Genomic DNA, 24,069 nt, shown 5'->3' on the forward strand with positions numbered 1-24,069 from the left:
GCAACAGGCATCTCCCTAGACTTCCCTAGAAACTTTTGGAGGTCTAGGTAGATGATGTCATTGCTGCGCATCCAGCTATTAGAGTATAGGAAAAACACGCCACAGTCTCCTTACTCTGCTGGTCAGGAAATGGAGATACTGGAGAACTGCAGTGGCTTCAAAGGTGGGTTAAACAATCATATTTCCTTAATTGTGTTTTTAAGCTCTTTGAGGAGAGGGCTTTCGTTCACTTACTCTACCCTCCCAGGTTCGTCTGGTGAGGACACTTCTTGGTGACTGCTCCCAGGCTGTGGAACTCCCTTTGTGGGAGATCTGGTTGGTCCCCCTCTCTTGTCTCTCTCTCCACTGGCAGTTAAATGTCTTCTTACTTATGTAGGCCTTTAATTCTAAATCGTGTAATAAGAGGGTGTTTGAAAGTATTGTGCTGTGCTTTTTGAAAAATCTTCCATATGTGTATACTTTGGGTCCCAGTGTTTTGGAAGGAAGGTGGGATGTAAATGATAAGATTACCTAAGTTCTCTTTCCAGACCGATTACAGTCCTCTCATGCGTTCTTGTCATCCACATCTTGGAGATGGCAGCAAAAGTCCTCTCCAGTTGATTTTAACCAACAAGTATACTTTGTGGGGAAGAGCCTGAACCTTTTTGATATCCTGTCCCTAAGCAATATAGAATTTAAATGTAACAACTAGGTCTTTGCTGCTGAAAGAAATAACAAGCTGGTATAAAAAAATATTACATTCTCTGAAACCGTAAGTACTGTAGTCAAACTGCTACAATATTTTGAATTATCTGAAGTTTCCAGGGATTTCTCAAAGGTAGCCCCAAATGGAGCAGCATGTAGTAATCCAGTTTTTTGAAACTAAGGCATGCATGATTGTGGCTAGATCTATGTTCTCACCTCAAATGGGCCTAGCCTCAACTAGGCAAAGGCACTCCAGACTGCACCTGGTCTCTGGGCATTCAGGAACAAACCTATATGTTCAGAAGGAATCCTAAACTTTGAACCTAATTGTTCAGTAAAGTATATTGAAGATCCGATGTGATCATGGTTTGTACAGAAATTATGATTTTGTATAAGACATATTTTTACATATTTGGGTGAAATGGGAAACCATGATTTGTAGTAAATAGCAAAATGTAGCATCTAATATACTTTCCTAATACATGAAGGAGGAAGAGGTGGCAGTGAACAAGTCTGAGGTTGGCCTGTTCATATAATAACCAAATAGTTTTACTTATTATATCTGGATTGGATCTGTGTCTGACTTGAGCCCAAAAAAGACTGGCTAAGGTGGCCTAAGCCACAGGTAAAAGGAATGGTAAAAACAACTGCTGATGCTGGCTCATTTGGGATTGCAGCAGTGGCCCGCTTCAGGCCATTCGGTCACTGCGCTCCCCAGGTGATTGGCGCTGGAGTGGCCCTGGGCTGCTCCTTTTGGTCTGTATGTTTCACCCCTAAAAGTCACCTAGTGGATTCATGGCTAACTGGATGCTAGTTATGTATTCTGTCATACCTGAAATTTGTGCCTTTCTCAAATTTGTGCCATTAAACACTGGTATTCCTTTCTGCTGACTCTCCTTTTTACCTTTTCACTCTGTATGTGTTAAGTATTTTACAGTGCAGCATTATAGCATCAAATAGCTCCTGGGCCACTTCACTGCAGAGATTTTTAGATAACAATAACATTTACAGAAGATAGAAAATTCACTGTCTGTTTATAGTCCTGATGATTCCATTAGCTCTGCTATGTTGAAAAATGCTTCTCTATACAAGTGTACAGTACATTGTGTGGATGTGTTAACTTACAATAGATTCTGTGTGTGTGTGTGTGTGTGTGTGTGTGTGTGTGTGTGTGTTTAACATTTTGTTCAAAGTTTTCACAAGATTGAGATCAAATACATTTGATTGGCATATGCTTTCATTCATGCATCACATGAAATATGATATGAGCTTATGTAGATTGCTAGCTTGAGTTTATTGGGATGCATATCCTCCAAGGTCCTGAGCAGTACTCTGACATTCTTGAAAACTCTGCCTTTGTAACCATCTTGTGAACAATGGCCCGGTACAGACAGGCAGGAAAAGGCGGCAAGACACCACTTCTTTCTGCCCTGGATCAATGCTGAAGCAAATGCACGCCACTTTTGTCATCGATCCAGCCGCCGCAGAGCACAAAAAAGGACCTGTTTTTTCCTGCATCTTTTTGTGCCTGTGAAGAGGTGTCACAGCCGCTGCTGGGAGGGTTGGTCATGCTCCTTTGGTGCGGCACCATTTGGGTGCTGCATCAAAGGGACGTCATCATTGTACGCACCATCTGAATGGCTGTGTGCCAAGATGGCACCCGGGCAGCATGGGAGCATGGGGACGTTCAGCCCTCACCCCGCCCGCAGGACAGCACTTTTTGCCCGTCTGTACCAGGTTGAAATCTGTGAAATAAGCCCTTTGCATCAGATTTATTCTACCGATAAAACTACCTCCAGCATTAAAAATAACTGCATTCAGAGGGTATCTTAGAGGAAAATTTTGTGAATCTTGCACAGCTTTCTCTTGAATCAGCTCTTTATTGTTATGATACATTATGATCTCTATCTATCTATCTATCTATCTATCCATCTATAGTGTGTGTGTATTAGGATAGTTGTATAGTGTTATTAAAGCAAGCTATTTAAAGGGACTCCAAAACATTACATGTTGTGAAAATCTCTGCTTGTCTTTGATGAAAGGATTTGATGTTATTTTCAAGAGATAATGTAGGGCTAGGATAAAGAGAAGTTGCTATTGAAAAGAATTTATGAAGTACATACAACTGTGGCCATGGCTTTATCCTTTTGCCTTGGTCAAGTTATATTTTTCCAACATGAGCCTCCTGCCTATAATATTTGGGGGGGGGGAGTGGATTGCCTGCAGAGATGGTTTTATTTACTTAGTCATTTATTAATTTTCTACTTTTTTCCCAGTTCAGAACTCAGAGAGGCTTACAGCAGATTAAAAGAAAATTCTCAAAATGCAGAAGTTAAAAATGATTAAACTATCAAAAAATTAAAAGCACTTAAAACATAAATCATGAAAATTATTGGGATGATGTTCTATAAATAAACATTACTGCTTAAGTTCAGAAATAGTCTTCCACTGTTGCTTATATTGTACAGCAAATCCAAACTATGTGCAATGTTGGTTCGCTTACTTCATAAACATTTTATTTCATATTATTGAGAAAGTACATGAAAGATCAGTAAACTGACTTCACATCTTATTAAGGTATTTTTGTTTTTGAAATTTATTTTTTATTGTCATTTTCTTGTTATTTTTCGGTTTAGCATTGTGAAGCTGAAAGTACCTCTATTAGAATAGGATTAGAAAAACCCTTGTCTTGCCTATGTTTCAATTAGCAAGATCTCATGTGCTGCTGTTTTTTTCTATAGCTTCTGCTTAAATGGAAGCCACCTCTGGGAGATGGATGGCCTCTACTGACGTAGGCTTTGCATAGCAGCTGTCCTACCCCAGGAGATTGCAATGAGTGGAGGCGGGGAACAGCCAGATATCCTTAGTGTGGGAATACTGGTCAAAGAAAGATGGAAAGTGGTGAGTATATTAAATCTTCTTTATCTCCCCACCTCCAAATAGGTGCATAATAAAAGCACTCAACGAAATAAATGTAAATGGAAATATAAAACCTCAAGTAACTAAATAGAGAGGACATATGTCCAGACTGCATTCAGTTTGAAGGAAAAGGAAAGGAAGAAATGTATATTTGCTGCTTATTTCTCAAAAGTATATTCTTGATCATCTTTGCAAGTTACAATTTAGCAGTCTGCTTGCTTAGACTTGATGGCTTCTCTGGCACACTGATCACCTAATAAATAAAGAATCAACTGTTTACAAAAGCTTTTCTGATGGTATTTCTTAAAAGCAGATTTTGATTTGTTATAAATGGCCAGCTATATAGATGTTTTCTGTTCATGGACTTGCATTGTGCCTTCTGAAAGAATTGGAATTTAGGTATGTTGACTTGCTTGGTTTCTTAACAGAGACTTGTATAGTGAGATGTGCTGATGGAAGGGGATTGGTATAATGTGTGACCTTGCTCCCATCTTCCACCTCCCAATCCTCTATGAGATGTATGGAGGACTTTCCTCAACAGAGATGGTTTGGTGTGAGGATGCACAGGAAAGGAGGTATTTTAAAGTGGAAGTGCCTTCTTCTCAGTTTAATAGCTTGTTGGCTTCTGTGAATTCCTTTACCTCATTATACAGAAGGTATTTGGAAAATGCTTTCCATGGTTGGTGTATTTATTTACCATGGGGGCAGGTTGGATTTCTGAAAATTCGATGGAAGTGCTGTCCATAAGAGGAGCAAAACTGGCCCTTGCTATGTGACATGACATTAATAATGTGGCTTTCCTAAAGTATATACCCAGATGTTAGTACAGTATAGCTAAATTCATCCTGTGGAGCCAGTCTGCTGCAGGCTGAATGAACTGCATGTCTCTGCCATATAGTACTCTTTTATGTCTATTAAACAATCACAATAAAAAGCCCATGTCATGAGGTATGCACTGATTTTGATTACTGCTTGCAGCTAGGTTTTGTAGGAGGGAGAAGCCTTGTGGTTTTTGTCTGCTGCATTCTTGGTGGAATTGTAAGAGAACCTCTTAATATTTGGTCACTGTATTACACAGTGAGAGCTTATAAACGCTCAAGGGCTGTTCCAGTTGCAGAAACACAATATGCTGGCAAGACTTGGGCTGGGCACTTTGAATATAGCACTGTTATATTTGGCTCTCATATGGCCACAGTCAGATGTACTGAGTAGTTTATTTTGAGTCAGTTTTTCTTGTACACAATACTGCAAATTTCCCAATTGCATGTCTGTTCTAACATTTTAAAATGGAAGCTGCTACTGGATCGTTAAGATACAATGATGATCAGGGGTGGTTTTATGTAACTATTGAAAAGTCTTCAACTTTTATTTTCCTTATAGCTGATGTGGATGTGTTTATGTCTTAATTTTTGTGCTGAGATCCAGGAGTCAACCGGCAAAGGTTGCTATGAGATGTGCTATGAGAAGTGAGCCCTGGTGACACAGTGGTTAAATGTTGGTACTGCAGCCACAAGGTTGTGAGTTTGATCCTAGGGAAGGTCTCCAAGGTTGACTCAGCTTTCCATCCTTTTGTAGGTCGGTAAAATGAGTACTCAGCTTGTTGGAGGCAGTTGGCCTACAGATTGTAAACCGCTTAGGGAATGCTTGTTCACTGATAAATGGTGTAGAAATGTACTTGCTATTGCTATTGTGTAGTCATCCAGGGAATATTAGGGACTTTTGGTAGACACTTCATAGACTTCTTCCAAATGTTTTTGGCAACAACTTATGAGAGGGAAGCTGCTGGGGAAACAAAGTGATCTGTGTCCTGTTTCTGCCCCAGCAGCTAAAATCTTTATGACATAGTCTAGGAGTTGGGGCCATACCTAGGTGCTACTTAAAGTAAGCTAGCATATGTATAGGAGAAAGTATGTGAAGGGCCAGCATGCTGTAATGGTTTGAGCATTGAATTAGGACACTGGGAAACCAAGGATTGAATCCTGATTTGGCCATAGAAACCCAATAGGTGACCTTGGGCAAGTCATACTCTCTCAACCTCAGAGGATGGCAATGGCAAAGCCCCTCTGAAGAAACCTGCCAGGAAAACCCTATGATAGGGTCGCCATAAATCAGAAAAGACTTGAAGACACACAGCATAAGAACAAGTTGCTCACTGACTCATGCCTCAAGCTATGTGAAACTGATTTCCTTAATCTACACTGACTTCCTCCTCCTAAAACCCATCGTGGGTTTTTGGGATGTCCTTTACAACTATGTAGGTAGGCTGATCTCAGGCTGTGTGTATTCTGTGTTTAAAAATCAATGTTAAAACTTAGTTATGTGGTCTGAAGATTTAAATTAGGTACATTTTCATAATTTTTCTGGCTCCATTTTTAAAAATTAGATTTATAGATCTAAAATCAATTAAAGTATCACTGACTAGCCAGCAATTAAACTACCTATTACTGAAACAGTTTCATGTAAGTTGTGGTAAATGACAGATAGTTTATTTAAAAAGAGTACTGTATTCTCCCTTTTTAGTTTACAAGTGGGAAATGCTCCTTTTAAGATTACTCCCAATTCAGTGTTCATGTGCATTATCTAAAAATAAAGGAAACATCCTGTTTCTCCCTCAGAACTATTCTGTGTTAATATATAGCTTTAATTAACTAAAATTGTTATGAATGATTGATTACTATTTCAATTAAATGGGTGACTACCCAACTTGCATGCTATATTTTCTGCCATTATTATTAATCTGTACAATTTATCCTAGTTTTCTGAGGTACTGGGAATGATAAAATAACTATTTCGGATACTGAAAATGAGCTTCTAATTAATGAAAATCTTATTCAGCCATCCATCTGAATTTGTAGGTTTCAGCAAATATTGCTGACACATTGCATAAGATGTCTGTTTAAATAAAGTTAATTCTGGCATAATTTGCTGTATCCAGTGTCTTGTTAATATTATTAACGTTAACATTAATAGATCGGAATTGATTATATTGAGACAATTGTAAAACTTGTTTCTGTAAATGACTAGATAATTTAGATTATAGCTAGTGATATTAAAAGATCTGTCGTTTTTACACATTGCACAATAATGTAAATACCTTATTTACTACAGTTGAAAAAGATAGGAGGTGGAGGATTTGGAGAAATTTACGATGCACTGGACTTGCTTACCCGAGAGAATGTTGCACTGAAGGTTGAGTCAGCTCAGCAACCAAAGCAAGTTTTGAAAATGGAAGTAGCTGTGTTGAAAAAACTACAAGGTAAGGTAGAGAAAAATCCTTGTATTCCTAATGAGATGTTAGATTCTCTCTCACCTTTTTTGTCTTCCACCTGAGTTAAAGCAATGAAAAAGCTCGAGTGTATAATAAAGCTGTGCTATATTGATCAGTATACATAGACAAATATACGATGATTTCTAACAGTCCTGTACATATATGCATACCTCTCCTTGCCTGTTTGACAGTATGTCATTTGAGATAAGTGAAAATGCTGAGTAATTTTTTTTACATGGCATAGTATTTCAAGAACATTTGAAGGAAAGCAAAAAGGCTATATTTACTGGCCAAGCACTTCTTTTCATCCAGTTAATAGAAGAATTGCTTTATTGAAGTGATTTGAATAGAAGAACATGAGACCAGACTAAAGGCTTATCTAGTCACATAGCGGCCAATCAATTTGGGAAGCATGCCAGCAGGAAATGAGACCCAGCTCCTCATCTCACATATTCCAGCGACTGATACATAGAAACATACTACCTCTGATACTTGAGGTAATATTTAGTGATTTCCCAGCAGACAAGGTCCCATCCTCCTGGATAGTGGGGTAGCTCCTCCCATTTATCTTTAGGCAGGGATTAGAATAACAAAGAAAGCCATGCCCTACCCTACCTCCTCTCTAGAGAGCCAGTCTTTTGCTGCCTATGCTCCTAGCAGGACGTTTTTTTGCTGTGCTCCTTGCTAGACAACTTTTCAGCTTCAAGATCTTCTTTGGACTTTGCCTTCATTTCCCTGGCCCTCCTCCCCTCTATCCCTGATTCCGCTCTCTGGAGCAGGGAGAGCCATGGGCAAGGGTTCTTTAGCAGAGGCCCTTTTCCTCTCCCAGCCCTCCAATTCTTCCGAGCAGCTGGCCAGGGAAGCGGACTTGGAAGCCCAGCCAGCTTCCCCCCCGCTCAGTGGGAGAGTCCGCGGCCATGCCATTGGTCTCAGCAGGGTGGGTGAGGACGGAGGCCACCACAGTCACTGGCACGCCATCAGGTTTGGGGGTAAGTGCTTCCTTTTCCCCTCAAGACAAACACACGTGTATCACTCTGCCACATGCACACACCCCATTATTTCCTATGGGGCTCAAGCATAGGTGGATTTTCCCTTACGTGGGGGGATCCAGAACGTATCCCCCACATAAGGAGAGGGCCCACTGTATTAAGTGTATCCAGAATTTTAGGGTCAATTTTAGGGCATAAATTTCTTGACTTATGGTTGAGTATATATGGTAGTCCTTTTAAAAGTTTCTAGCTTACTTAACATTATGCTTGTATAGTGTCTTAAACAGTCAAAATTATGTGGGATTATTTGCTACTGAATATTTGACCAGGTGCCCTACTGCTTACTATAGCCTTACGAAGTAGATTTGATAGATGGTGATGCTTCCTATATGGTTTCTCATCGGCCATTCTAATCTGAGTTCTCTGGTTGTTTAGCAGAGTTATGACTGCACTTTATAGGTAGAAACATGTCCAAGAGCATATGCATCTCGATACATTGACAATTAAAATTGGACAACTGTTTGATTATTTTGACAGCTCATTTGCTGATGTTTCACAACTGTGTTGCTTTAAGTGTTGAATCATTCTTAGTTAAAACTATCTAGGCTGTACACAGTCTAACAACATGTTAATAATATGTTTTATTTTTATACTGCTTTTCCGAGGTGATCAAAGCAGTTCACAGAATCAATAAAAATTAACACATCATAAAAACAAGCTCAAAAAAATCAATAAAAATAGAACAACATGCAATAAAGACAAGCAAGATGGTGGTTGGGAGGAGGGCTTGTCTTCTTTGCAGGCAGAGGCCTGTTGTTGCTGGCCTGCTTCTCTTCCCCTCAAGATGGCAGTCGGGAGGAGGGCTTGTCTTCTTTGCAGGCAGAGTTTTTCCTCTTTAAAGTGAGAATTAAAATGAGAGCAGAGCCATGCAAAAATAATACAATACATTTAATACTTCAATAAGTGACTTTTGAAAATTGATATTTTAGCTTTTATTGAATTAGATCAAAATTAGATCTTTTATTGAAAAAGATCAAGTAAGCAAAAGGTTTCATATAGGAATGTGCACAGAACACAGTGTTTCTCGGGGGGCTTGGAATGTGGAAAGTAAAAATCTGCAAGTAGAACATTTTATAAAATGTTTGTTTATTTATTTATGTATATCTCATTTTTCTCTTTAATGAGATTCAAAGCAGCTTACAGTATAAATTAAAATAGAACAGTTAAAATAATATGAAGTATAAAAATTAAAAATAAGTACTGATAGTTAATTAAACAGTACATTCAAATTTTAAAACAATTAAAGCACTTATAAATGCAATGGATATTAAAATGCCCAGTTACACGTCACTCCATATAGTTCATTCAAATGATAATTTTGGCTGTAAATAGATTTTTGGTGCACATTGATTTATGCATGTTTTTGTATACATAAGTATGATTGTTAAATACCGTGGGCCCTTCCCATACTTGGGGGATCTGTTCCAGACACACACACCCCTAATGTAAAGGAAAAAACATGTATGCTCAAGCCTTGTTTAAAACAATGGTTGTGCATGCGGCATGGTGTGACGCGCACTGTGGATGTACGTACATACCATTATAGCTTCCGGGGTATGCCATGTATGGTGCGCCTGTGAATAGTGTGGGCACGCTGTACCTGGAAAAGCATTCTCAAAATCTTGTATTCCAGCATACAAAGAAGGACATCTTAAATACTGCAAAATGTTAAAAAGTGTACATTCACTAAATATAAACAGGAGTAACAGAATATGAACTCCTCATTTTTTAAAAAAACAGAACAGTGCTTACAATAAATACTCTGTGTGTATACTGTTGCTGGCTTTGTGAATTCCTGTGATAACTGAACAGTTTGAGAATAAAGATGTTAAAGTTACTGGAACAGGAGAAATGTAATAAACTAAGGAGGCATTCAGGTGAACAGACACTTTGGGAAAAGTCAAAATTTACAATAGGGTATAGTTGTGAGAAAACCAAGCATTGAAGCAAATTTTGACTGCTTTTTCCTGTTTGTTTTTTTAAAAATAGTAACTAAACCAAAAATTTATATTACTCTCTTCCCTGCATTTCCCATTTTCTTCTGTGCTTTGATCTCTGTGCATAACCTAAAAGCATGATACTGTTCAGTGTCTTAAAGTGTGTTTATGTCTAGGGATTTTTATGTGGGGTAAGCTTTCTTCCATCTTGGTTCAGATTGGACATGGTCTTTTTATAATTCAAGATTTTGGTTTGAAATTCAGTAATGACTGTGCCTGTAAAACACTTTCCTATGGCGGAATTCAAAGTTCTGCTAATGTCCTATATGACTTGGACCCACTTTTCTGCATTGTCCCACATGAGCCTGAGTTTTGAGATCTTCAGACTATTAAGAAAATTTGGTGGGAACACAGGAGACAACTTGTTCAGTACATATCTGATTCCAGGCTCTGGAATTGTTTTCCTAGGGAGAGTAGACTGGGGCTGCATCTGCACTTCTGAAATAATCCAGGTTGACAACACTTTAATTGCAATGGCTCAATGCTATGGAATTCTGGGATTTGTAGTTGAGGATCCCATGGACAGCCTAAAAGACAAATGTGTCCCAGAACAGATCAAGTCAGAAATCAACCTGGAAGCCAAGTTGACAAAACTGAAGCTGTCGTACTTGGGAGACATCATGTGATGGCATGACTCGTTGGAAAAAACAGTAATGCTAGGAATGCTGGAGGGAAGCAGAAAGAGAGGAAGGCCTCATGCTAAATGGATGGACTCTATTCGGGCGGTCAAGGATATGGGTTTTCAGGAACTAAGCAGAGCAGTGGAGGATAGGAAGTCTTGGAGATGTCTCATCCACAGGGTTGCTATGGGTCAAGATTACCTCGCGGGCAGTTAACAACAAAACAACAACAAATCACAGACTTCTGGTGCACTGAGCCGTAGCAGTTAAAGTGACAACCTGGATTATTTCTGCAATGCTGATGCAGCCTTGTCAGGCCCTGTATGGGGGCCTTCTAGACTTTTACTTTGATAGGCCTTTGGGAGCTAACATTTTGATGAAAAGGCTTTCAAATAATGTGTTGTGTTGCTCATATTGATTGCTTTTTAATGGCTATGTTTAAAATTGATTTTAATTTTATTTGAAGTGTAATATATATTTTAACTTCTGCATTCTTTTTAAACAGAGACTGGATGGCCATCTGTCAGGACTGTGTATTCTTGCATGGCAGGGGGTTGGACTGGATGGACCTTGTGGTCTCTTCCAACTCTATGATTCTGTGATTTAAGGAGATTATAGTGTTAGCACATGGTGGTGTATAGCTATGAGCTGTTATCACGAGAGTAGTGCTTCTGGCTAGTTGTTCTAAAATGTTGAATTACAGGTGTAATTCTGAACCTTTTGTTGTTTCTAATGGAAATAAATATTTGGAAATAAGTATAAGGAAATGAAGGATCAGTTTGTTCAGTTAACATGATTCCCTTTGTGACATGAAATATGAAAATATGAAGAAAAGTAATTATGATCATGCCTTGTGTCTTAACATTTCTTTTGGGAATCATTTTTACATTTAGAGGAATTCACATTTAAAGCAAAAGCAAAACCATAATGTTCAGCGTTATAGTTGTCATTTTATCAGTGTCATGTGAAGTGGAGTTGACAAAATTATGCAGGGGACAAAGAAATTCGCATTTCGTAGGCACATCTCCAAGTGTGTACAACAGGAATTCTGAGTGGCTCTAAACCTGTGGATCAATTCTTAGTATTGTCCTCTTTGATTCTATGGTCAGCTTTTGTTTCTTGTTCTCAGTGGTGCATATACAAGAAAATGTTTAAGCAAGCATTTTTAGGTATGACTGCCTTTGAGTTTCCTTTTCCAGTTAAATGTGGAATTGAATGAATATTGTAAAAAAAAAAAGATTAATTATGTCATAAAGGATAAGCTGTTTAGCAATAATTGTTAGTTAGAGATTTAACCCCATTAATGAAGTTCTATCAAACTTTTGAACAGTGAAACAAGTATGAAAAGGCAGATTAAAACAACTCTTTACTTACCTTTAGCATGCTTAAACTACATAATCTGTATATACATTGACATATCCAAGGGAAGGGTTTTTTAATAGGGAAATTTATTGGAATGAGTTGACAATCTATCTTTCTTTGTATATTTTTTCTCCCCCCCCCCCCCCGTACTCTTCTTTGTACCTATGTCAGTATTTGTGCATTGTTACCTACATTCCTTGTGGTCTTTTTTGTTTTGCTTTTACTTGGCATATTTTTCTTCAGCATTTTCCTTTTCCACTGTCTTTTTATCCTTACTAATAGATGTAGCTGTCAGCTTTCTGCAGCTCCAGTTGCTTCTTTGTGGTCTCTGTGACTCACACATATAAGTTGTTCTGTGCCTATGCAGATTCTTTTGGAAATTTCTAGAGCTGAGCAGAAGCCTTTTGGGTGGGATTCCTACCATTGTACCGGTCCAGGCCAATTCCTGCCTTTGCCTTCAATTCCTTTTCATCCTCTGCTACCACAGCAGTACATTGAGGACTTATTTTCTGCACGCACCATTTCCCCCTCAACCACTAGTTGAATAGTTTGACTATTTCTTTTTTGGACTTTATTCTTCATCATTCTTCTGTTTGTTTCATCCTTTCATTTCTTACCTTTTTTCTAAATTTTGTTTATTGTTTAGTCTAGCTCAAGCATTTATGGCACCAGGTCTCACACACTTTCCCATTTATGGTAATTAAGACCTACTATGTGGAATAAGGGATGAAAAATCTGTATTTCAGCAGGCAGCAGCTCCCCCTGCCTGTTTTGTGTGGCTCTAGGGTTCACGGCACCAGACCTCACAAATCTTCACATTTATTGTATTGAAGGCCTATCATGTGGAACGAAGGGTCAATTCTGCAGTTGACTAGGTTTCCCCTGCCTATTTTATTTGGATGAGGAACATGATTGAAAAGTGTTGACAATGCCAGCATTGTGCTAATCAAACACCCGTGGAACCAACTTTTATCAGCTCATACTGTCTGAAGCTTCTTTAATGGTTCCTGCTCAAGATGACACCTGCTTCTGTACGTCTCCTATTATGACACTGCCATTAATTTCTGCCATTGCTAACATTGGGCCCGTACAGACAGGCCAAAATAAAGCTGCTTTGGGTCACTTTGGAGGTATGCTGTTTAAATGATGCATGTGTCCTAAGAGGCCAGAAGCTGTGACAAAGCTGTGGGCTGGTCCTTAGGACTGGACCATGGCTTTGGAGTGACTTCTGGCCTCTTAGTACGCATGCATCATTTAAACAGCATACCTCCAAAGTGACCTGAAGCAGCTTTATTTTGGCCTGTCTGTACTGGCCCATTGACATTGATGCTTACTACTTCGGATGCAGATAGCATCGATCACAACCAAAAAGACTTCTGCACAGCTCTAGAAGTTTGATACTTGCTGTATATAGATACACACAACAATCCATATGAGTGAATTCACAAATGACAACTCAAAGAACCACAGTTACAGGTAAGGAACTGTTCTTGATAATTATGACTAGATTCAAAGAACTGACACATTCTAAGCTGATGGAGAAGGAACCATCCATGAATGGGTTAGCTCCTGTCACTGGGTGGGCTAAACAAAATATTGTGTTATTTTAAAATGAACCTATATTGGTTCTCATCTCCTCCTGCTTCAGTTTTTCTTGCCTTGCCCTGGAAAGGTCATATGTCCATCTCCTCTGCTTTCTCTGTACTGATTTCTTCAGTTTATATCTGTTAACTTCTTTCTCCTTCTTTCCTTAAAGCCTTATATGGAAAAAAGAGCCCTGAGCCCTTTGTTCCCTTTTTTCTCATTTTCTTCCCTTTGTGCCTATTTCTTAAATGCATCCTCAGAATGTGGGAGGCTAAAGCCATGATGTTTAAACTGAGCTTTGCTTTAGGAGCCCTCCTGTTTGAAGACATGCTCATTTTCATCCAGGATGTGGATGTGCTTTTAGCTACCTCCCTTAGGAGCCACAAAGATGCGTTCACAACAGCAGCCCCCATGGCAATGGCTATGTCCTCCAAAGCCATCTTATACAACAAAGCCATTGAATCTATTAATATTTTGATGGGTTTGTGATCACATAATACATTATTATTATTGTTGTTGTTGTTGTTGTTGTTGAAATAATAACTGGAGACAGTTACCAACCAACCAATAAGTGGAAATTGAGAATTTAACTTCCAAGGAGATGATTTAATGTGAAGAAAATATGGAAGCCAATCCTACTAGGGCTGCTTTCCTTCCACCAATGATTGCCGCCAAAGCCGCAGCCCCAGTTCCTTCTGCAGCACCTCCCAAGTCCAAGAGAGCATGTGCACATACTGCAGCCTTTTGTGGTGGCCATTTTGAAGCCCATGTTATTGATACCATCCGTTTTGAGCAAGCAAAACCATTCCTACTTCAGTCACTATGCCTTTTCCTGTGCACATACCCTTACTTGATCAAAATAAGTGGCTTCATCAGATTTCATCTATGGTGGCAAAATAACTGAAAGGAATGGATAACCTCTTCCCACTAGTCATGGTGCTTCTAAAAGATTCAGACATTAATCTCTCCCTCCATATAGAAAAATAGTTGGCAAACAGGCCTGTGCTGCCAGTACAGTTGTTGGTAGCTGAGAAGTCATCTGATGTGGATTCAAGTCTCCATACCTGGAACAGTAACTCTGCATTCCCATGCCTTTCGGGACACAGGTGTTGTCTCTCTGTATACCGTGTCCCTGAGAGACTCATTTGATTTTAGGAGAGGAGAAATGGTCAGACACTGGCCATCAACATGAACAAACAAAAGAGAGACATTTTAATTTAGCTTATTTTGTTCTTCTCTTATGTTAAAGCAGTCACAGCCCTTGCATTGCTTACTGATAAGGCCTTACAGTGCAAGACTGTGTTTCCTAAACCTAAAACCTCTGCTCATGCTGCCCCTCTTCCTTCAGATCTTAAATAACCCATTAAATCAGAATGGGATTCTCCTGGGCATGGTAAGTAAAGAGTAAATATAGCTTAAAAATTATATACCCTGAACCATGAGGACATGGAATTCCTTAAACTCACTGTTATTGATTATCCTATTCCAGTTCTCCTCATGGCTGCTATTGTACCCAAACAAGGAGATTCCTCTCTTGAAGATCTAAATGAAAAAGGGCAGATACAATTCTTAAATGCTCCCATGAGGTATCATCCCTCTCCATCCGGGCCTCCTCTACAGTCTCCCTGATATCCAGAGCAGTAACGATCTGGATTCAGGATATTTACATCAACCAAGGATTAGGTGCAAAATCCCTTCACAGGTCTCTTCTATATTTATAATGTCTTAGCTTTTATATCAGATGCCACTAGAGACTCATTGCTATTTTCAGTCTCCATAGTAGCAAGAAGATCAATTAACTGAAGCACTGGAAAACTGACACTCAATCCATAACAGAGTTAGCTTCAATCCCCTTTGGTAATTTGCTTTTTGATGAAGATGCTCTTAAAGACATCCTCATAGAAACCAAAGATAAGCTTATGGTTTCTTTGCAAAAGAAGGAGGCAAAACAGCAGTTTAAGCAACCTTTTCAGCCCTTTTGTCTTTTTCGTCCCTTCTCTTGCTTGAGAGACTTCAGAGCCTGTATGCAGGGTGGATAGAAATAAATTATTCTTTTAATTTTTTTAAATTGGATTTTAAAATTTGAATTTGATTTATTAAATGAAATGTTTTTTGAGGAAAAACTGTCTAAAGATAGTTTTCTGTTTAAGATGCATTACGGTCCATATTCATAATGAAATTGGGATTAGCTTTTAATTAAGTGGCATGAGAATGTATGTTCATGCAATGTTTAAATTTTTGGTAATTGAATCCCATTAATCCATTCATAGTGTAATGCTCTTCCAGAGGTTTCTGTAAGATTATTGGACATTTTTTCTGTCTAGAGGATATTACAACAGATGCAGTTCTCAAAACTGTACATTTGTGTATGAGCTTTAGGGAACAGTATTTTAAGCTTTCCACATGTGGTCCTGGCTGATAGTCTACGTTTTTTAAAAAAAATATTTTGCTTATCCACATCAGTTAGTAAAGATGGATGTTTAAGCAAATACAAGAATAAGCTATAACGTTGTTTTAGTTAAATTAAACTATTTAAATTTTTATTATTAAGGTAATGTTAATTTTTCCTTCCAATAAAGTACAGCAGAAAACTTGTCCAAATATGAATTATTAACCTATTACATTGGAGATAGTTTACTTGATAATAATTTCATAATTATCTATCTATGATGTGTTTCTGATAGTATAACCAAATCAATATTTTTTTGATACAACTAAAACTAATCTGAAAAATTGTCATTCTAAAAATGAAACCTTCATCTAGTTGTAAATATTAAGATTATACCAGCAAGAATGAGTGTTTGGTAACTCTGAGTTGTGTAAAATATGTATTTAGCTTATACCGAAGAAGAGTGCCCTTTTTGTCGGGGGGGGGGGGGGAATCACATGATTAAATTGAGTTTTTCTGAGTAGTGATTTAAATCAAATTGATTTAAATCAAGTCCACTGTTAGCCAAATTGCTAGGTTACTGAAGTGGCACCCACAAATTACTGTATATACTGGACTATAAGTCGAGACATTTTCCCCAAAAAGTGACCCCCAAAACTTGGGTCAACATATACACTGGGAAATATTGCCTCTCAAGTGTCTTCCACAGCCCGGCTGTCTCCTGAAAGGACAGTTGGGCTGTTGAAAGGCTGGGGGAAAATGCTTGCCTCCCTCCTCTTCCCCAGTCCTGGTGTCCTCCAAAGACTGGAGGATGCTGGGATCGGGGAAAGGCTGGGGGGCAAACACTTGGCTCTCTCCTCTTCCCCAGTCCCCATATCTCCCAAAGGTTGGAGGACACCAGAATCGGGGAAAGGCTGGTGGCAAACACTTGGCTTTCTCCTCTTGCCCCAGTCCCCGTGTCCTCCAGAGGCCGGAAGACACCAGGCTTGGGGAAAGGCTAGGGGGAAAATGCTTGGCTCTCTCCTCTTCCCCTGTGTCCTCCAAAGGCTGGAGGATTCTGGGATCGGGGAAAGGCTGGGGGCAAATGCTTGTCTCCCTTCCTTTCCCCAGTCCTCGTGTTCTATCAAGCGACAGCCAGGCTGCAGAAGAGAAGGAAGAGCAGCACTCGCCTCTGAAGCTTCCTCCTCAGCTCGGCTGTCTCCCAAAGGGACAGCTGGGCTATGAAGGGGAAGGAAGGGCAATGAGACCCAAATTCTACCCTCGACCTATCCAGGGGTCATCTCAAAATCCCTGATTTTGGCCTCAAAAACTGTCCTCAATTTACACACAAAGTCAACTTATACACAAGTATATACATAATACGTAATTGGGGAATTGAGTTCTAATTAATGGCACCAAGAGGATTCCAGATAACTTCAAAGACTTGGAATGCCAGCCTGTGTATAACAGGTTCAAGAATTAGAACTCTCAGAGTGCAAAGTACAATTTAATTTTATTGATTAAACAACAAAGGGGGAAATCACCATTCATGCAGTAGCATTCACACACACAAGAACTAACAAAATTAAAGATAGTAGCTTGTAGCAAGGTTGAGGGAAGGCAATACCTTATCAGTCCAGAAGTGGAGCATCAATCCAGGGATTATGGAAGTGACTAAACAAGGCTGACTGAAACATGGGGTGGGGTGGGGGACAGCCAGCCTGTGTTGAGGGGTCAATATGTAATGTGGCAGTATTCCTGCCTGGTGAGTATTGAGGCTGTTGGGTGTATTTCCCAGAAATCCCAGAAACAATGGGTTTCCCAACTGGTTGATGATTTTAACTTCAGAGTTATAAAGGGAATTTTTTTTCTTGATGGCAGTGACATTGAGTTAATCCAGCAGAGTTTAGATAGAACTAGGTGTGGGAAAGTACAGTGGGGCTAGCAGAAAGATTGGCTTAATGCTTAAGACTGAACAAACCTTTGTCTGTGATCTTCAAGAGGAATTGCACATGGCAGAGGGTGGGAAACAGCAATATTCACAGCCATAAAGTTACAAAGCTTCTTTCCACATGTCCTCAAGTCTGTGACCAGCTGGAAGGTCACTTAAAGGTCATTTTAGTCATTTCAAGGCTCATGCTTATGGCCTGTCTGTAACTGCTGTTATAATAAAATACAACAAAATATTTGCACGCCAAAATAGCAATAGCAATAGTAAGTACATTTCTATACTGTTTATCAGTGAACTAGCACTCTCCAATAATGCACCCTGCTTATAAGTCTGCATGGGCAAGATTTCCCTTCCCATTTTGCCCACATGGGGAGTCCATCTGACCCCCTTAACCTTGAAATCAACCGACAAGAAATAAAAATACTTGTGACTACCCCACCCACCAGATAGGAGGTAGGCTGTCAGCCTACATCCGTACTTGGGAGGACTCTACTTTAAACTGTTGTGAACTGTAAATGAAGACTACCCTATAGAATGTCACCAAACCCCAAAGCACCACTTCTTACAATTTCCAACATCAGAATTTCACACAAAGAACCTAGCAATTCAGCAAGCCAGATCCTTTATCTTAGAGCTGTGGGCTATAGAATTGCTTTACTAAACTCTACTCTGCCCTGTTTATTGTATCCAAAAAGCATTCCCAGATTTTATTATTCACAGTTACTGTATTTGCTCCTGCCACTGGAAAACAACAACAACAACAGTCCACTTCTGCTTGTACTTAAACTTGTACTGGAGGAACTACAGATGTCTAGGGGAAAAACACCTCTCTGGGCCTCCAGCATGATTTTATGCTGTATTTTTGGTGGAAGTTGACTGTAAAATCACACTGGAGGGCCCACAGATGCCTAGAAAAGTGTTTATTCAAGTAAAAAATAAATAAAAAACAGGTCTATATTCAGTTTTTCACTTTTGCCAGGGGGGCTGCACTCCTAAATCCCACAAATGTTAAGGGCTGCCTATAGTACTTGGGATTTCAACCCTACCCCCACTTAAAATACATATTTAAATTATCATTCCTTTGGCACAAGAACAGGATGAATGAATATATTAAAAACTGGATGGAATATTGAAGTGTTGTACTTGGTGCTTGAAATCCAAGTTCTTTTTTTTTATTTGCTAAGTTTATATGCTGTGCTTCATTAAAGAAATTTCAAGGGATGTGTGACAGCACACATATGACAGAAGATGTCAAAATACCATGGGAGAAAACTAAATGGAGGTAAAGAATTAATGAATGATTTATGACAGTTTATGACATTTCATTGAGGAAAATGTGGATCGTTGGATAAGTTATATGAATATACTCCCTGCATTCTCCCAACTATTTCTTAGTCAGGATTAACACTGAGGTATTCTAGATGTTTGCATTCAGTAAGGAAGTATTGGTTTGTTGCACTGTTACTAGCCCTCTATATATACTCTCATCCTGGCAACTATGTTTTCTTGCAGGCATGTTGCTTGCTTTAAAGATATATTCTACAAGTCTCTCCTCTATCTACAACAGCATTGTAGAAAGGAAATCATACATGTGACTATCAGAGACAGAGCACGTGGTTTTCCATGCTGTTTCTATTAAGTTATGCAATAGAATTTTCCATTGTCCTTGTACTTTCTGATCAGACATTTGATCAGGGAGAATCCAGATAAGATCAATAAAGCTCTGTAGCACTGTTTCCCTTTGAAGACAAGTGGCCAGATAAATTGAGTTAAGTATTGGAGAACACCGATATTTAGATGTATGAAGGAATATAACACAAATTACTGCTGCTTGCTAATGAAGACTAAAACACTCAAGAAGATTTTTATATGAAGGGACTTGAGACCTTTTTAAAAATGCTATCTGGGATTAGGAGATTTGAAGGATCACCTTCTCTTTTGTAATCCCTCCCTCATCCATTTAAATCATCAGTAGAGGCCCTGTTTATTCTAAACCATGAGCAGAATTAGAGTGCTGGAGCATTTTTCAGTTGCAGCGTCCAGGATATTGAGCTCCTTATCATGAAGCTCCTTTATCCTGTTTGGCTCCATACAGTAAAGATCACTCTGTACCAGCATGCTTTGGGGCCAGCTTAATTTTTACTCCCTCATGATATTTTAATTTGCAGTTGGGATGTTTGTGTGATTGTTTTTGACTATCCTGAATAATTTGGTATGTCTGCAAACAGGACCAATAAAGGGCTCATTCCCTCTTCAGATTACTGGAACAAGGTAGCATACCACCAGTCATGGCTTGTGGATAGGTATCAGGCCACCACTTTGAGTAGCATTGTTCTAAGATTTAAAACATATGAAAACTGTAGAGTTACACAGTAGATTAATTTTTAACACCCGAGCCTGTTGCATCAGTGGGCTAGCCGTCCATGGACTGGGGTCCTGCAGATTGCTCTGCCCCATATTAACCAATGGCAGTGCACATCTGCAGGCCTGCTGACTCAGACATGTAATGCCACCCATTGACTAATACAGACTGGATGCTGTTTTTCCCATCTGCAAGGGACGGTGGAACCAAATCTCCATGGATTGGAAGGGGCCATTGTAGAAGTCATATTGAGTTATAATATATTTACATATTACACCTGAAGTGTTTGTTTTTTAACCATTCTGAAATAAAAAAATTAAATAGTAAATGCATTTAATCTGAAATAATTTGATGTTATGGACCTTGAAGAAATTTCTCTTGATATTACAGATCTTTAAACTTAGGAATTTTAGGGACACACAATTTCTAGGACTGTTTGACCAGCTGTGGTAGACTGTTGCACTTCATTTGGGGGGGGGGGTTGACCTCTGTGATTCATATACATGAATCACTCTGCACCTGCACAGCCCTTAGAAATTTGTAAAGCAAAGCTGTCTTTTGACAGCACAGCCCATTTTTAGTATGATAGTAGTAGTATCCCCCCCAATTGGGGGGGGGGTTTGAGTGTCAGTAGCTGCTTCGTTTCTCTGATCTGCCTACCTGCCTTCTGATATCTCATTTACTGACTTATCAGAATGCTTACAGTCTGATTAAGTTTTCCAGAATGCTTGGCGAAAAACCCTTTTTTCAAACAAGTTACTCAAGTATGCTATAATGAAGAATAGTTATATTGCAGTTTTCTAATGGAAAAATTGTTTTCTCTTCTTTCAAGATTATTATTATTATTATGAAACTTTATTTCTAGAGCGCTGTAATTATACACAGCGCTGTACAAAGTCAGTACAATTAAGGAGTATGTAAAAGCCTGCCCAAGGCGTACACTCTAAGATAATAGCAATTAAATAGAGAAATAGATAAAATTACCATGTAGAAAAGAAAAGACAAATTAAAAACATCACATATAAAAGATGATAAGATAACTCTTAATGGCAAAACGTTAACAGAAAAATTCAGATCACAAAAACATTTTAATTTAATCTTATGAGCCACAGGGTAGAGACAGTCTTAAGTTGTAAGTTTTGTAAGCCACTTTCAGTAAAAACACATCTGAAGTTCCTAGCAAAATTAGAAAGGATAATGTAAGTCTGATCAGTAGGACAAAACAACAACAACAACACCTTAAGCATAGGAATGAGGTGAAGAAATAAATTTAATAACATTTTGGAGAGGAGGTGGGTAGGTGAATGACACGGCAAGGAATTCTTCCATATTTACAATTCATTGTCTGTTCAAACCTTGCATGTTGAAGAATGATTTTAGCTTAGAACCTTAAGTATTTTCTCTGAAGTAATGGAAAACAGTCTTGAAGGATGTAGCTGTAGAAAGGCACTGATTCTTCACAGAGGTCTTCCACTTTGTCATTTATAGTATTCAAAACATGAAGGGAGATGAAAAACAGTACAAATTTATTTTACTCCAATGCTACTTTTTAACACAGTGGATTTAAAGAGAATGAGCTTTGGTACGGTATTTTGTTTAGTGTGGTCTTCCCTATTTCTTATGCTTATGTCTTTTCCTTCTGTCCAGTGTTATAAAAGCAGGAATATGCCCTATATGTGCAATTTGATCATTTTGTTCGCAGCACATGATGGATTAGAGATGCATTCTTTCTTCTTCTTTTTCTTTTTCTTTTCTATTTTTCTGAAGATCCTTGCAGCATCCAAGAAAAAGTAGATTCTTAACTTGATCTGAAAAGTAATGCTTCAGTTAAACATAAGAATGTTCTTTTAGAATCTTTCTGAATGTATAAAATGTATTATAAATTGGTGTTGGTGTTAATAAATCTGAATGGCACATTGGTATATCTTGACAGAGACTGCATACTTTTATTCTGAGTTGTGTTAAAAAGATGCAATCTGGAAGCAGATTGAATGATGGAATGTATTATTAGCCAGAGTAAATTATACTTCAAATAATTGACCCCAGTGGAGAAATACAGTGGTACCCCGGGTTACGAAATTAATTCGTTCCGCCGCCGCTTTCGTAACCCGAAAGGCTTTCGCAAGCCGAAAACCCATAGGCGCTAATGGGGAAAAGCCGCGATTTCGTGCGAAATAGCGCCGAAAAGCACCAAAAATTTTTTCGTAACCCGAAAAAACCTTCGTAACCCGGAACATTTTTTTAAATGGATTTTTTTCGTAACCCGGAAATTTCGTAAGGCGGCGCATTCGTATCCCGGGGTAACACTGTAAATTGGATAGAGATGGTCTCAGGTGGCCCATAGGTGAATATAAAATAGCAATCTCTATAGCAGGAGTAGGCAACATCTTGATAGAGGACTGGATTTCCCCCTTCCCTCCCATTATGTGAGTCAGGTTATGTCAAGACATCAATGTGAAGCATTGGGTAGTAATTGTCCATTTGGTGGTTTGGCAAAGACCCAGGTTCTATTCTTTTCCTCTTTTGCCACACCTTTCAGTGGCAAGTAAAAACATTGTGCAATTAGGCTTTTTCAAAGTGATGAGAGTTGGGCTTTTAAATGCTATGTAATTTAGATTTTAAGGTTTGTATGGAGTTTTTAATACATTTTAATGCATAATGTTTTTGACTTTTTAAATTGGTTTAATTGTTTTTTAAACATTGTATCAACATTCTAATGTTTTTGTATCATTTTTAACTTGTAATGGTTTAAATTTGTTGTTATCCGCCTTGAATTCCTATATCAGGAGAAAGGCTGGAATGATGATGATGATGATGATGATGATGATAATAATGATGATAACAATAGAAGGAAAGAGCTCTCAACTAGTATCTGCAAATACCTGACAAGACCTAGTACTACTTGAGCTTTTCCTATTATCTCTGATCACTGGTTGGAAACAGGCTTGGATGTGGAGGGTATCCAGGGACATACAGATTGTAGGCTCCCTCCACTGCTCTACAGCTTTTATTTGAGAGTGAGAGGAAGAACCTAGTTTGCCCGACCACTACTCTTTTGATCCTCACATATGTCACCAAGCACTTAATTTAATTTTCTTATTACCTCCACTACACACATTCTTAACCTTCCTAATTTAGCTGCTAACCCAGCCAAGGCAATCCTCAGTCCACATTAAATCAAAAACAGATTTAACTTTTAAAATTAGATTCACTAATGTAGCCCAAGATATTCTTAGAAAAACCCTGTTTTTTTAACTTTACATGTGCCACTGTTTACTTCTTATTTTTGAAAATAAATCTGAATGCAATAGGTCATTTACTTTTAATAGATGAGCTCTTAATTCTCACTATTTTGTTTTGCTCTACAAATTTAGAGAAAGAATCTCCTAATGTAGTTCAGGCACAAAGGCTGAAGAACGAAGATTTTGCTGAGTTTGAAAGAAAAGTAATCACAAGTAATTCCACTTCGCAAAATAGAAAGTGAAGAAATCAAAGATGTACATGAATATAACTTAGGCTATAGCTTAAGCAGAAGTCTAAGAAGACCATATAGGCCAACAATTGCTTCAAAGCTGTCAAAGATGCTGCTCAAAATGAGGAAAGAGACCTTAGTCTCAATATAGTTCAAGATAGTTTCAATAATGAGTGGAGAAAGATGGCCTTCTGTCTTTCTTTATAAGAATCTTGCAATTCCTAAACCAAAAATAAAGATCTGTAAACAAGAAGAGCAGGCAAAGGCGAATGCCTCTTCTTCGGATTCCCCCCCCCCCCCCCATTATTTACAGTCCGTAACCATTTAAACTTTTCTCCTCAGTCCTATTGGCTTCCCTTTACTTGCACCATTAGGAATTTTATCTCAGTTAAAGGCCAGTCCTCTGTATGTGGATGGATGGGTGGATGCTTTA

At 38.6% G+C, this 24,069-nt stretch overlaps 1 protein-coding gene across 2 annotated transcripts in view; it reads left to right on the forward strand.

Annotated features, from left to right (window-relative positions):
- Positions 1-24,069, forward strand: part of TTBK2 (tau tubulin kinase 2) — a 90,664-nt gene that overhangs the window by 11,651 nt on the left and 54,944 nt on the right. For both annotated transcript variants that reach the window (XM_042446526.1, XM_042446534.1), the window contains exons 2-3: positions 3,426-3,585; positions 6,712-6,859. In XM_042446526.1, coding sequence (XP_042302460.1) covers positions 3,517-3,585; positions 6,712-6,859 — 217 coding nt within the window. In that variant the 5' untranslated portion in view covers positions 3,426-3,516. The remainder of the gene's footprint in view (positions 1-3,425; positions 3,586-6,711; positions 6,860-24,069) is intronic.

Source organism: Sceloporus undulatus, chromosome 1 (genome assembly GCF_019175285.1).
Source record: "Sceloporus undulatus isolate JIND9_A2432 ecotype Alabama chromosome 1, SceUnd_v1.1, whole genome shotgun sequence".
Lineage (NCBI taxonomy): Eukaryota > Metazoa > Chordata > Lepidosauria > Squamata > Phrynosomatidae > Sceloporus > Sceloporus undulatus.